This window comes from Garra rufa, chromosome 8, assembly GCF_049309525.1.
Source record: "Garra rufa chromosome 8, GarRuf1.0, whole genome shotgun sequence".
In the NCBI taxonomy this organism is placed as follows: domain Eukaryota; kingdom Metazoa; phylum Chordata; class Actinopteri; order Cypriniformes; family Cyprinidae; genus Garra; species Garra rufa.
In genome coordinates, this window is record NC_133368.1 from 3,507,126 (window position 1) to 3,522,007 (window position 14,882).

Here is a 14,882-nt window from a genome sequence, read left to right on the forward strand (position 1 = left end):
CCATATGTGTCTGCTAGAAATTAAAACATGCCATTTATCTCTAAATTGTATAAATTAATGTCAAGGATAAAGAGTGCTATTGTTATAACCTTCCCCGCTACTGGCTGTATTTTTGATAGGGATTTATTGTGGTAATGAAATTCATTTGTTCACAATAATGTTTATGCCATCCATCATCCACAAATCCTTCATATTTGTTAAACAGACACATAACTTTTACTGTCATCTCAGGTAGGATTTCATATGCTGGGGAGAGAAAAATCCTCAGGAACTTTTTTTTTTTTTTAAATATCATTTTCAGTATATATACCAAGTTCTGTCATGAAACTTTAGATGGCGCAGGTTGATGGGTCATTAACACAAGCTAATGTTATTCACAGTGTTAAACTATTTGGCACAAGCTGATTGGATCATGTTACATACATCCAGGATAGAGGCTGGTTATCATTCACTACAGTATTTTGCAGTGCGCTTTCATATTTTCTTCTGAAACCCTCCACCTCCCCAGCTCCACCTGTATAGATCTGCTACTGGTTATTATATGTGCTATTTGTGCAGCAGCAGTATGTCTTAAATACTCAAAGCACTGTATGGGCATATGTGTCAACAGTAGCAAGTTCCTGTACTTACTTTGCAGCAGCAATAATCTACAACAACAGCAATAACCAACAGCAGCAGCAATTTAGCAGCGTAGCAGATTTATTCAGCCAAATTTATTAACATTGTCTTATTCATTACATGGCAAGTTTTTTTTTTGTGTGCTTGAGCGCTTATTATGCTATGTAGGCAATTAAAGTCTCATTATTATGAATTATGTGGTTTATTAATAAATGTGCGACTAATAGTCAACCAATGCTTAAAATGAATGACTACTAGTCGACCAGAAAGAAATCTTTAGTCGAGGGCAGCCCTAAAAAAAAATGCTCTAAAAAAATGCCCATGCACTAAAATGTATGTTTGGTTCACTTAAGACAAAACATGACAGACTGAGGGTGTAACAAACAACTTCTTGCACCTCTGAGCCCCCGAAGCAGCATTCTTCTTCTGTAGATGACAACAGCTCAACCCCAGGACAATAAAAGAACAAATTACAACTACACATCATTGTGAAACTACACCTGAGCAGTATAGTGGAGGACATACTCCCATGGAGAACACACATGCAGAGACGTTCACACACCAGCAGCCTTGTTTCTGGACCAAAAGGAATGCCTGGATGGCCGATGCCCTCCTCCAAACTGTGAAAAACAATTTGGTGGAGACACATCCCTGCGGATATTAATAATTGAAAGGTTCACGGGAGCTATCGGATTTATTCATGGGAAAGACTGGTGGGCTGCAGGCAGCGTTTCACTTCCAATACTTCAGAACCTTATCAGTCCCACTTCAATGCTCCCTACTCACATTAATGCTGGATAGAATTTGCCACTTACAATCATTACCAAGCCAGTGTTCAATTCATTCCTCCACACACGCTTACATTCACCAAAGATCACACAAAGAGGATAAAAAAAAATGACTGTGACCAATTGTAGATTTGTAATGCACTACAAACGTTAATAAAACAACTAAAAAAACAAATCCATGAGGCTTCTCTGATGAAATCGGTGTTTGTATGTGTATGAAAGAAGTTCATTTTTCTATTTATGAAAGCTCTAGGCTCTGGAGTTCTGCATACTTCATCCAATATCAAAGATCAAACGATACTCTGAAACAGCAGTGAGGTGAAGTGCTTGAAAACAGTAAATAGACTCTTGTCTAACAAGGTGCAGTCTAAATAACGAATAAAAGAGAATCTAGACACCCTAACAATCAGACAGTCCCACTGGGAGAACACATCACAAATCTTCTAGACAGCAATTAGTTTACATGGAAGACAAATCCTTCTCAGATGGGTTTCTTAAAAGAAAAAAAAAAGACCTATGATATGTTTTAAGAGTTTTAAAAGACATCTTAAAGGATTAGTTCACTTCCAGAATAAAAAGTTTCTGATAATTTACTCACCCCAACGTCATCCAAGATGTTTATGTCTTTCTTAAATCAAAATGAAATGGTTTGAGGAAAACATTTCAGGGTTTTTCTCCATATAGTGGACTTTAATGGGGATCAGCAAGCAAAACGTCCAAATTGCCCTTTTAATGCAGCTTCAAAGGGCTCTACACAATCCCAGCCGAGGAATAAGGGTCTTATCTAGTAAAACAATTGGTCATTTTCTAAGAAAAATCTAAATTTATATACTTTTTCCACCACAAATGCCTGTCTTGCAATAGCTCTGCGATGCGCATCTACATGGATCGCATGATCACGTTGGAAAGGTCACACATGCTTAGTTCTTTGTCTGTGTACTTCGATTCAAAAAGGTAGGCTAGGGTCTCATTTCTCCTCCAACTTCAAAATTGTCCAACATCATTGTTTTACCTTTTTTGTAAAGTGTGTTTGACTTTCTTTGCACAATCGCTTTGTAAACATGGGGTACTGTAGGTACATACGCCAAGGTCAATGAGTGCATGATTATGTAATGTGTGACGTCGAGCAAGTGCGAGACGAGCATTTGTGGTTAAAAAAGCATATACATATTTTTTTTTTTTTTAGAAAATGATAAACCGTTTTACTTTTTATAAGACCTTTATACCTTGACTGGGGTCGTGTAGAGCACTTTGAAGCTGCAATGAAACTGCAATTTGGACCTTCAACCCATTGATCCCCATTGAAGTCCATTATATGGAGAAAAATCCTGGAATGTTTTCCCCAAAAACATTCTTTTTCGACTAAAGAAAGACAGAAATAAACATCCTAAATGACATAGGGGGTGAGTAAGAAGTAAGAGTTCTTTTATTTTTATTTTATTAATTGTTTAATGTTCAAACTGATTTGCCAATATATCTGCAAGTGTGCAAGGTAAAGATTTCAGTATAAATTTATCTAACTCTTTGCACATTCTGGACAATATTTTTCACATTCATTTTGTAGCTCTATATTCTCTATATAATCTCTATATACTTTATTTATTATTTAATAATTCAATTTAATACCAACATGTATAATTAAACAATACCATATTTGTTTATTTTACATATACACACATACACAATCATTGTGAAATCTAGATTTAGGATTAATTTATAACCTACATCTGTTCTCAGAAAAGCAGGTGAATGATAACAGTGCAGAACTGTTTTAAAGCTGGGATTATTCTTACAATTGCCCAGAATGAGTCATTTCTGACTGAAAGCCCCACTTATGTATGACTGATTCGTGTGACATCAGTCTGCCCTCTGCTAAATTCTCTCATTATAGGGCAGCACTCCGCTTCAGTGACAGATGTTATCACCTCTCACAGAAGTGGTGTCAGTTTTAGATACTCTGTTACCTCCGGCTTCAGCTCAGTTGAGAGGTGCACTAATCATCAATTTTAAACGCATATTTAAAGTGGATTTCATCGCTTCTATTAATAAAAGGGCAGAATGTTTTTTTCCCCATTGATGACATTTCATTCCCATGTTGGCCCACCTTTTCGTCCATGTGTTTCCATGCAGTTGTCGTGGAGACAGGCCCCCCAGGAGGACCAGGATGAGAGCAGGCACAGCTGTGGGCACAGTATAGAGCAGGGCTGCACCGCAGAAGGCAAATCTCCTGTACACAGACGCCCACTTACTGGCCTAGACACTATAGAGGGATAGAGAGAAAGAGAAATCCCTGTGTCAAGCAAATTTAGTCGGAATTTTCTTTGGTAAAATATAATTCAGCTTAATAAGTATAATTTTCTGATCTTTCCTGCTGAGCACTAACTCCCACACAGAATACAATGATTTCAAAGTCTATGTAATCCAATGTAAGTGTTCCAATGTAACAAATTATCGGATAAGAGAAAAAATATAGGAAAATTGAAAAATTTACACTAGCCTGTCATTTGACGAAAGAACTGAAGGTAACACTTTACAGTAAGGTTGATTAGTTAACATTAGTTAACTGCATTAGTTAACATAAACTAAGAATGAACAATAATTCTACAGCATTTATTAATCTTATGTTAATTTCAGCATTTACTAATGCATTATTACAATCTTGCTTGTTAACATAGTTAATGCATTGTGAACTAACATGAACAAACAATGAACAATTGTATTTTTATTAACTAACGTTAACAAAGATTAATAAATAGTGTAATAAATGTATTGTTCATTGTTCATTCATGTTAACAAATGACACCTTATTGTAGAGTGTTACTGAACTAAGTTATAGCATACTGATTAAACGTTTAAGTTAAAACAAATTATAATTAAACATGAATGGATATTGCTCACAATAAGATTCATAATACACATTCAGAAAACAGATCTTCAAAGTTAACATAAATTGTGGTTTTCAACACATTTCAATTCTGAAATTTCAGTGAAACTAGATATGCAAGGTGAAGACTTATGGTGGGACATAATTTTATCAGTTAGAAACTAGTTTTATTGTGAAATTAGTGTATTGCATACCGGAATGGAGACAGACTGAATGTGAATTTGTGAAAACAATCCTTAAATAACTGTTTGGCTATTGATTAATGCAACCTGACCTCATGACGGAAACATTTAGTGACATATTCAATGTAACTTGAGTGGAGTTGAACGTACATATGGTATGTTTTATGTGACGTTGGTTTTGTATGTCACTGCAGTTCTGAACTGAAATGTCTGTTGAGTGGCGCTATTACTCTAATGTTCCGTGACTTTTTCAAATCAGACTGTATGAACAAAAGCGAATGTGACATAATTACACGCAAATACAAGCATGCTATTTTAGCTTGTTTTTTGATGTCTCTTCTTTCAGAGTCATGTTTTTCACTGGATTCGTACCCAAGGATTCTGCATAGTACACTCTTAAAAATAAAGGTGCTTCACAATGCCATAGAAGAACGCTTTCTGTCTAAATGGTTTCATAAAGAACCTTTAACATCTGAAGAATTTTTCTGTTTCACAAAAGGTTCTTTGTGGCAAAAGAAGATTTATAAACTTAGATTTGGAAACTTCAGATTATAAAAAGGTAAGAAAGAGAAAGTTCTTAAAAACGTTTGACTGAATGGTTCTTATAGTGGAACCAAAATTGGTTCTTTTATGGCATTATTTTTAAGAGTGTAAGTTCAATTCCATGCCCGGTGAGCTACTGAGCAAGCTTGTTATGTCCAGAAAGTGAAACATATGGAGCTGTAATCATAACTGTGTAAATTATTGGTCTGTATTTCAAGTCTTGAAAAAATTGCCCACAGATACGTTGTCGTCATGAAATCTGTTATGACAAATGCTTTCCAAAAACCTCCATGGCCTAAGAGACATCAGCAGAAAAGTAAAGCTGTTTCAGAGGACAGGAAAATTAATACAATTTGTTTTTGTTCTAGAATAACATGCACTGAATGAACAGTTCCCAATAAAACCAGGACCATGTAGTTCGAAAGTAAAACGATTTTGCATTGACTTTGAATTGCATTGATTCTCAATGTGACTTTTGTCAAACAAGTGTTCAAAAGTTTAGGCAAACCTCTTGAAAGTCTCTTACTTTGACTGTGTTCTGTTAACATTAGTGTGAGAGTCCTCTGGGTCAGGTGGAAAGCAAACACCACTGTTGATTTTCATTGATCTATATGCCCAAACAACATTGATTGAAAGGAGTCGTCTTCATCTGTATGCCTTTCTCAGCTCAGCATGCCTCGAATCCATCCAAACACTGCTTTCAGTGGCTAGTGCAGCTCTTCGAAATTCATTTCAGCCCAAGGTGACTCCCTTTAACTACCTCTAATCTTAGAAACAGGATTTTTAAACAGGCACGGTTACTCTCTTCTAATGGCTAACCACAAGACTTTTTGATCTGTATTTCTTAAACCAAAATGAATTAGCCTTTCAAATTAATATAGGACACTGATCCTTACCCTCTTTTCTGTGATGAGGGGTGGAGTTGTCTGGGACCTGGACGCAGTACAGCTGCCTGGTCTGAATCCCTCCACCGCAGAGAACGCTTACATTGTTAAGCCTTCTGTCCTGCTGGCTGAGAAGAGGGGCCACTTGACAGTCTCCCCAATCTGTGCTCTTCCACACATACCTGGAGAACAAAAGCACACGCCCGCTGCGGTGAAACACAATTCTTTTGTTTCGGCCCTATAGTCTCATTATATCGTGCTGGGCTCCTCTCAAAACTTGCATTGGATAAATGGACACAGTGAGCTGCTGCTGAAAGATACTAATAGGCTTAGCTTCCCGTTTTCCGGTAGGAAACCATCTACTAATGAAAATGCATTGACTAAGCAAAGTGTTATGATGCATAAAGCAGCGCTTTTAATGAAATAACAGTCTGCTGCTATTGATCAAAAAACTAATCTCATTAATTAGCTTCTTCTAATCTGTGCTATGCTCGAATGCAACAGGGGTTCAGTAAATAAATACTTGAACAATACAACACTCTAAAAAAAATATATATATATATTTTTTTTTACACTTTCATGTACAGTAGGAATTTCATTAGCATTGTAAGGCTCAGATACAAACCTAGGGCAGTTTGGAAGTAAATCTCCGATGATGTTGCAAGCTTCCTTTTCTTCAAGAGTAGCGCATTCTTTGCCTAGTCCGATAGGAGTTTGCGTTATGCTTCGAGTCCTGACTCGAAAGCCGGGCGACATATCTGATGCCCTACATGTCTTTGAACATGGACTCCAAACAGACCAATCAGAGGTCTCACAGTCTCTGGGCATAATGCAGGACTGGAATGTTCCAGGGCCGTTGCCAAGGGTACAAAGACTAAGAACAAGAAAACAAATAAATTAGGAATGAGAGGTACTAGGAAAACATATTCAAACATTTCAACGCTGCCAAAAAGAGCAGAAGAAAGTCTAAGTCATTTAGAGTTGAAAGCACACAGTGAGAATATGTTTTATGAGATAAACGCCATCAATTGTTCCTCTACTGTTACTACTTAATAGGGCGTAATGAAGAACCTTTCTTTTGTGTGTGTGTGTGTGTGTGTGTGTGTGTGTGTGTTTCGTTGTGATGAATTTGTGATTCGGTTAAAACAAACCATAGCATAGAATCCATAGCAACGTAGCCAACTTGTCAGTGCATAATTTGCATATTTAATAATATGAGTAGACTATCTGTGGCAAGAGAAGACTAAATTAATTATTAGTCTAAGATGTTCAAATTTTCTTAATACATTGCAATGTTTGAGTGATGGTACAGCAAACAACTGGATCTGATTTTTTTTTTTTTTTTGCATAGCAGACACCAGACAGTGTAGCCTAATGAATGTAAAGTGAAGGATATTTAAATGAGTTATTCACCTTTGTGTCCTACGAAGCAACGTCTGCAATATGAAATTTGAATAAATGCACAACAAATTGGATATCTAATTAGCGATTCATCCATATAAGTCACCCGATTCAATTACTTGTGTATATCATAATCTGTTTGTGTAGCATTCATTTTCACTTCATTTTAAATGATAATTAGACTATAATTGGAAAAACTGCAGAAATTGAACTCAGGTGGGAAATATTCAAATCACTACATTTCATTAAGCATGCACGTAGGATTCACAAATGAATATGTTAATTAGAGCGAATGCGCAGTCTCACTGTAAAATAACACAGTGGCCTCTTTCTTGTTATGCTGCACCTGTAGTAAACCTGTCAGACCCCATTCTGCTCTACATACCCCCACAACACCCTCCTCCACTTTGAACTGTGAATGAGGATGCTTGCAAATCCATATTAAACAAATATGCAATGAGAAAACCCAGACAGAAGAAAAGAAAAAACAACAACAACGAACATCTGCCTTTCCCATAGACAAAAGACATTTCAGTCGCTGAACCAACTAAGATGCATGTATAAAACATACATGTGCTGACAGAACATTGTCAGGTCTTGGTGTCAGACAGATTTGCTCTCACTGGAAATAATCACAGATGACACAACAGCCAAAGAATGCAAAGTTTCACTACGTCAACTCTAATTTCATAAGCTTTTGTCTTCATAAGCCAACGGCAGGTGACAATGCCAAAAGCGTGAATAATGAAGATATTTGTACGTCAAAGCATAGCGGCCTCTTTTCACCTGACATGAGGATTAACAAGGGATGATCCCCATTTTACATTCTGTTTAAACTGACACATCAAGAACTGTTGCTTTATGCTCTTATAGTTATACGGCTCTTTGCACTTCATAAGGCCATACTCTACCTATATATTAGACAGGAATCATTTTAAAGGCATAATTCACCTAAAAATTAAAATGGTAATTCATTTCTCACCCTCATGTTGTTCCAAAACAGTAAGAACCTTTGTTCATCTTTAGAACTCAAATTCAGATATTTTTGACGAAATCCAAGAGCTTTCTGACCCTGCATAGACAGCAATGCAACTACCACATTTATCAATAAAATTAATGTAATCTCATAGCTTCTCATTCTCATACCAGAATACTTTTTATGCGCAAATTAAACAAAATAACCACTATATTCAACAATTTCTTCTCTTAAAGGTTGAGCTACTGATGTCACATGGACTATTTTATCGATGTCCTTACTACCTTTCTGAAAAAGCCCGAAAAGCTCTCAGATTTCATCAAAAATATCCTAATCTGTGTCCCGAAGATGAACGAAGGTCTCACGGGTTTGGAATGACATGAGGGGGAGTAATTAATGGCAGAATTTTCATTTGGGTGAGCTATCCCTTTAAACTGCTAATTATGAGCTCAGGTTTTTATGGACTTACACTCTTAAAAATAAAGGTGCTTCGCAATGCCTTAGAAGAACCTTTTTGTCTAAATGGTTCCGTAAAGAACCTTTAACGTCTGAAGAACCTTTCCGTTTCACAAAGGTTCTTTGTGGCAAATAAGGTTCTTCAGATTATTAAAAGGTAAGCAAGTAATGGTTCTTTAAAGAACCTTTGACTGAATGATTCTTTGTGGAACCAAAAATGGTTCTTCTATGGCATCGCTTGAAGAACCTTTTGAAGCACCACAAGTGTACAAGTGTAAACCCTTAATAATAAATGACACCTTTAGCTTTGCCTTTTACTTAGTGTGAAATAACTGTCTGTCAGTACGCTATCTGCTTCCTCTGTTGGACTGAGAGCTGTCTTTTCATTTTTTTTTTCAATGCAAAGCTTATTTTTCACACTACATTTCACGTTAAATAAGTACTGTAAAAACATCAACATAGCTTTAGGAAGTGAAATATAGGTGCATCCCTTTAGGTTTTTACCTGTTTGCACTATTCTATTCTATTTTGTAGTATAAATAGTGTGGTGTAGTGTGTAGAGAGGTGTTCACTCTGAAAAAGTGCACTAATGATGCACTTATTTTACAAAAAAAATGAAGTGTACAATGTAGGACACTTCAACTGTCGAAAGAGGAGGTGCTATCAGACTCTGATGTTGGATGACAAAATAAGCTTCTAAAACTCATACACTAGAAGCTGGAGTGCATAATAAGTCATTTGGGACACAACTTGTACTTTATATTTTAATCACATTAAACAGCAGATACTCACAGAAGTTACAGGGCTCTACAGTGCGACCATTTCAGTCGCATTTGGGGAACTTCAAAGGTTTTACGAGTTTTTGCAACGTTGAGTAATGTATCACAGACATATGTTTTTATTTCTTAAACAATCCACTCACTGCTCAAAACGCCAACTTTTTGTTCACCTCTGAGTTAGGCAAGCTCTCGAATCCTTTCATAAACAAAGTATAAAAGGTGTAAATAAGTGATTCATTGTGCAGTCCATTACAATGGAACTTTATGAGATTGCGATGAACTAAGAAGAGTGACAGCGTTTAATGATTATTAAGGGAGTTTGCAAATGTGATACTAATTTAATACAACAGTTAAAGAAACAAGAAGTTAATATTAAGTGAGTTACATTGTCTGACTATAACACTATTGCCTAATTTTGTTCTATTTCGTCAATGAAAATAGTTGGAAACAAAGTTACATCGCTGCACATCTCCATTCAAACACTGCATTGTTTGATTTATGAATGAACATGCATTTTTAAACGAATCTAGTGAGTCAATGACTCAATTACGGATTCATAAAGACAGTCACTTGCTTTATTCCTGAATGAATCAGTCATTAGAATGAATCAAATTTGCCAAAGTACTCAGAGTACTGCCACTACTGTCAGTTTTAGTTTGGTTTTTAAAGTATCTTTTCAGTTATTTAAATCATTTAATATTTCTATATTGGTCAAAGACATTAAGATTTCCACGTCAAAAGAAATTTACAAAAGTCATAGAAAGCACAATAAATGTAAGTAAACTGTCTACTTTTAAGGTTTAAAATGTCAAAATGTGGTTGAAATAATGTTACATTGTCATTCAGTGTAACACAATATTTATGTAAAAACTCAAACAGCACACTTATTCTGACTTGTACATAGTAAAATAATAAGGGAGCATATTAATTTTTATTGTGTTTTAAAGGTGCCAAAGAATCCATTGAAACAATATTTTAAATTGTTCTCTGATATCTACATAGAAGGTATATGGCATAGGAAAGGGCAAAAAATCTCCAGAAATGGTTTTACAGCTCCATTTACAACCCTAGGATTTGGCCCTAGAATGAAATGCTCTGTTATTGCCTTATTTGGAAGGCTTGTGAATATTAATGAGCTCTGCTCTGATTGGCTGTTTCACAGAGCTGCTTATCGCAATAGCTGCACACGGAGGAAATATATATTTAATTACGGAACTCTAGCCGCTTTTAATATGCGGTTTGTTGAATCTGCCATTTTGTATCCACGACATTTTACTCTCACTAGTGTGATGCATGTGCTCTGTGTAACATTGTACTGCAGCGACACAAGGACTTACCACACAAGTTTAGATGCTTTAGTGATGCTCAGGATCTGCAAATCATTCGCCATCATCAGTGCAGTCATCTCTCCGTTTATGTGGTAAGTGAAATCTTATGTACTGCAATGTAACAAGCTACCGCTAGCATTAAGCTAACCATGTCCTTTAAGTGGATTGCCTTATTTTACTGATGTACTGACGTTACTGATGATTGGTCTATGCAAATGTTGGGGGCGTAACTATTAACGATCGGAACTATTGCGTAACAGTCTGTTATGTTGGAATTGACCTATTTTTCGGTGGTCTTTTGCAAACACTAGATTTATATAAGAAGGAGGAAATGTGTTTGAGACTCATGGTATGTCATGTCCATGTACTGAACTGTTATTATTAAACTATGCCAAGGTAAACACAGTTTTCCATTCTATGGCACCTTTAAATGAGTAAAACATTCTTACTGACAAATGGGCAAAACCTAGGATAGTGGCAAATATTAAAAATGTATAATTACAACTAATTAGTATTTGCAATTAAAATAAACAAAAAACATCCTTTTTTTTTTGGAAAAACAACAATTTAAAGCAGTATTACACTTATTGTTTTTATGCTGAAACTCTTTTACGTCTTTGACCCATATACAAAATTGTATATTTAAAACATTAATCCCAACATGAATTTAAGAACTTAATTGCACTCATGCCACCTCTGAGACTCATTTAACACTTGAAAATACACCTACAAGCCACTTTTGTGTTCTTCTGCACCACCTCTGTAGTACAAAATAATTTTGTTAATACTGATTTCATTTGATTGGCAACATCTTCTTCTACTTGTTGTTCTTCTATTGTTTTAATTAGAAATTTTGAAAAGCTTATATATATATATATATATATATATATATATAATTTGACATTGATTAGAAGGTGCTCCTGAAATTTTTGACTGTGCTCCTAAAAAGAAATGTAAGCATAGAGTTCTGAATGCATGCACCATTTTTCCCTGTCCTCATCGTAATATATATATATATTAGTAGACATAAACTACCTTAGAAAGTGAGCAGCAGCAGACAGCACCATGACACAGGTAAAAACATGAAAGTCTACATTTGAGACTTAAAACCTTTATCAGGAGTGCCTGCCTGCAAATCAATATTTTGCAAAGGAGGCATCTTTAAAGTCATGTTCAAAGCCTGCCTTAGTTCCAGCATTCATTATCCTCAGTTTGCAGGCAATCCATACTCTTTGTGAGAGGAGGATGAGCTACATCTCAGCGACTTCTAATTCTACCAAGAGAAAGAGCGAAACGAGAATAAAGCACAAACTGCAGCGTAACAGTGATTGACCGTCTTTCCAAACTCATACTATGGATGCAGAGATTGCAGCAAGAGAGCGAATTCAATCCTTTCCATCACGCCATAGCGTGCTCTGCTCAGAGGCCCAGCTCTCCCATGCTGCCTTCGCAGCTGCCAGAGGCATGTCTCTCTGCTCACCTTGTATAGTACGGCAGCGGGAAGGAGATTAATGGAGGACTAACCGATTTAGCTAGGCCCACTTCACAGAGCCGCTTCAAAAATCCAGCAGCACAGCAATTCCTTTCACACAAGCAGCGGCAGTACCTTGCTTTCAAGAGCATAATCTGGGATTTAGACCTTAAAAGGGTTTATGTTCTCAGAGGGTTTGTCTCTCAGGCATGCATTGCTTGTACACAAATTATTGTAATTGAATAGACACGCCAGATGCGTCTGCGTACATTTGGTGCTTCTTACCTTAGCATGGCGTTCTTGCCATCGCTGCGCATGCAGCGAACTTGCCGCGTCTGGTAGCCGATCTCAACGTCCAAACCCTTGAGGCTGCGATGGTTGTGATGAAGGTGGTGATGGTGGTGCTGTGAGCTCTGGATGTGTCGTTTGACAGTGTTCCTCTCCGTTTCTCCCGTGGTGAAGTCCAGCATGGTCCTTCCGCTCATCCAAAGCCCTTTGTGTTGCGGCTGCCTGCATTCGCTCCAGGGGCCGACTTTAAGGCTGTAGTGATGTTCGCTTTCTCCAACCGGACAGGGTAGAAGGTTCGCACAAGTCCTTGTTTGGGTGAGGTTGGGGCAGTTGGCGCCTCCATACATCGGCGCTGCTAAAACGTGTCGGGTCCGATGCTGGAGACCCGCACCGCATGTCCGACTGCAGCCGGACCAGGAGGAGAAATCGGATACAATGCAGTCGTGAGGGCAGGGGATCAAGCAGGCCTGTTCGAGCGCTGGACGAGGGGAAAAGAACTCGCATATCCTTTCCGTAACCGCCGTGCGGTTTGAAGTGCGCACACAATGGACCTTCCGTCTCTGTATGCCGTGCTGGGCCGTGATGCACTCCGTCGTCCTCGTTTTGAGCTCGTTGGATTGGAACGGGGCTAAAACGCACGGCCCCCATTCTGAAACATCCCATTCAAAGAGGTCCTGGTGCCACTCGCATACTTTAAAGCAAGGCCTCTGGCTTTCGGGTTTGTCTGAGTGCCGGCAGTTGGAGTGGTGTGTGGTCCAACCTTCTGAGTGGATGCACCACACCGTCCTGGATTGAACCCCGCCAGTTCCACATTCTTCTCCCATACACCTGCCCCACTGACCTGGAAAGAGGGAGATGAAGGAATAAACATTAGCTTTTTAACTTTAAGGATAATTGATTTATTGGCATAAATAGTTATGTAATTTCTCAGCACTCATAACCATGAGCTTAACCCAGCAAACGCACACAAATCAGCAGGATATCTGTGATAGAGAGCAGCATCTGGAAAGTGTTCTATTTTAAAGGATTAGTTCACCCAAAAATAAATGTCTGTCATCATTTACTCACCTTCATGTCTTTCCAAACCCATATCACTTGTTTTAAAGAAACCACGACACATTTTAATACAATAACACCATAAAATGTGGTTTATCATATAATGCTATTACATGGTTTTAGACTTCCAACTTCAGTGTCGTCATTTTTGAAGCCTGACAGACCCTGATCTGAGATTTTTGGAAAGAAGTCTCTTATGTTCACAAAGGCTGTATTTATTTGATCAAAAATACAGTAAGAACAGGGATATTCTAAAGTAAAACAATTTAAAATAACTGGAAAATATTCCAATATTAGCACAATTGAAAACTGTTTTACTTAATATTTGCTGGAAATTGTGTTTTTTATTTTATTTAATAGTTCAGAAGACCATTTATTTGAAATAGATCTGAAGTTCTTTATAAAACATAAAAGCTTTTAATATAAAAGTCTTGTCTACATAGGAAATTTTGGTTTATTCATTACATAAAACTATTATATGGCTTCAGTAATTTTTTTGTCATTTTTTGAGCCAATCAGACCCTGGTCAACATCCACAATGTATGGATCTCCTTTTGTGTTTCACAGAATAAAAAGTCATAAAGGTTAGACTGACATGAGGGTAAGAAAATAAAGACAGAATTTACATTTTTAAGTGAACAATCAATTTAAATGTCATAGATACACTATCAGTCAAAAGTTTTTGGACAGTAAGATTTGTAATGTTTTCTGCTCACCAAGCCTGCATTTAACTAATCCAAAATACAGCAAAAGCAATAATATAGTGAAACTTATTTTTATTTAAAATAATGGCTTTCTATTTGAACATATTTTAAAATGTATTTTATTCCTGCGATCAAATAAAATGACAGAATGAATACTTTTATTCAGCAAGGATGCTTTAAATTGATCAAAAGTGATAATAAAGACATATATAATGTTACAAAAGATTTCTATTTCAGATAAATGCTGTTCTTCTGAACTTTCTATTCATCAAAGAAACCTGGGGAAAAAAATCAGCTTCGAAATCAAAGGAATAAATTAAATTAAAAAAATATATTTAGATAGAAAAGTTGTTTTAAATAGTAAAAATATTTCAAAATGTTACCGCTTTTGCTGGATCAAATAAATGCAGGCTTGGTTAGCAGAAGAGACTTCTTTAAAAAAAAAACTTTTTTTGACTGGTGGTGTATCTGAAAAAAGTGTTGTTCTAACACCAAACAGGAAATATTTTATTAACATATTGTAC

At 36.7% G+C, this 14,882-nt stretch overlaps 1 protein-coding gene across 1 annotated transcript in view; it reads right to left on the reverse strand.

The window, feature by feature from the left end:
- Positions 1 to 13,688, reverse strand: part of thsd7ba (thrombospondin, type I, domain containing 7Ba) — a 149,305-nt gene extending 135,617 nt beyond the window's left edge. The window contains exons 1-5 of the mRNA XM_073845928.1: positions 13,667 to 13,688; positions 12,596 to 13,439; positions 6,525 to 6,773; positions 5,912 to 6,081; positions 3,511 to 3,666 (exon numbers count right to left, since the gene is read on the reverse strand). Of these exons, the coding sequence (XP_073702029.1) occupies positions 3,511 to 3,666; positions 5,912 to 6,081; positions 6,525 to 6,773; positions 12,596 to 13,439; positions 13,667 to 13,688 (1,441 nt within the window). The remainder of the gene's footprint in view (positions 1 to 3,510; positions 3,667 to 5,911; positions 6,082 to 6,524; positions 6,774 to 12,595; positions 13,440 to 13,666) is intronic.
- Between the last annotated feature and the right edge of the window lie 1,194 nt (positions 13,689 to 14,882).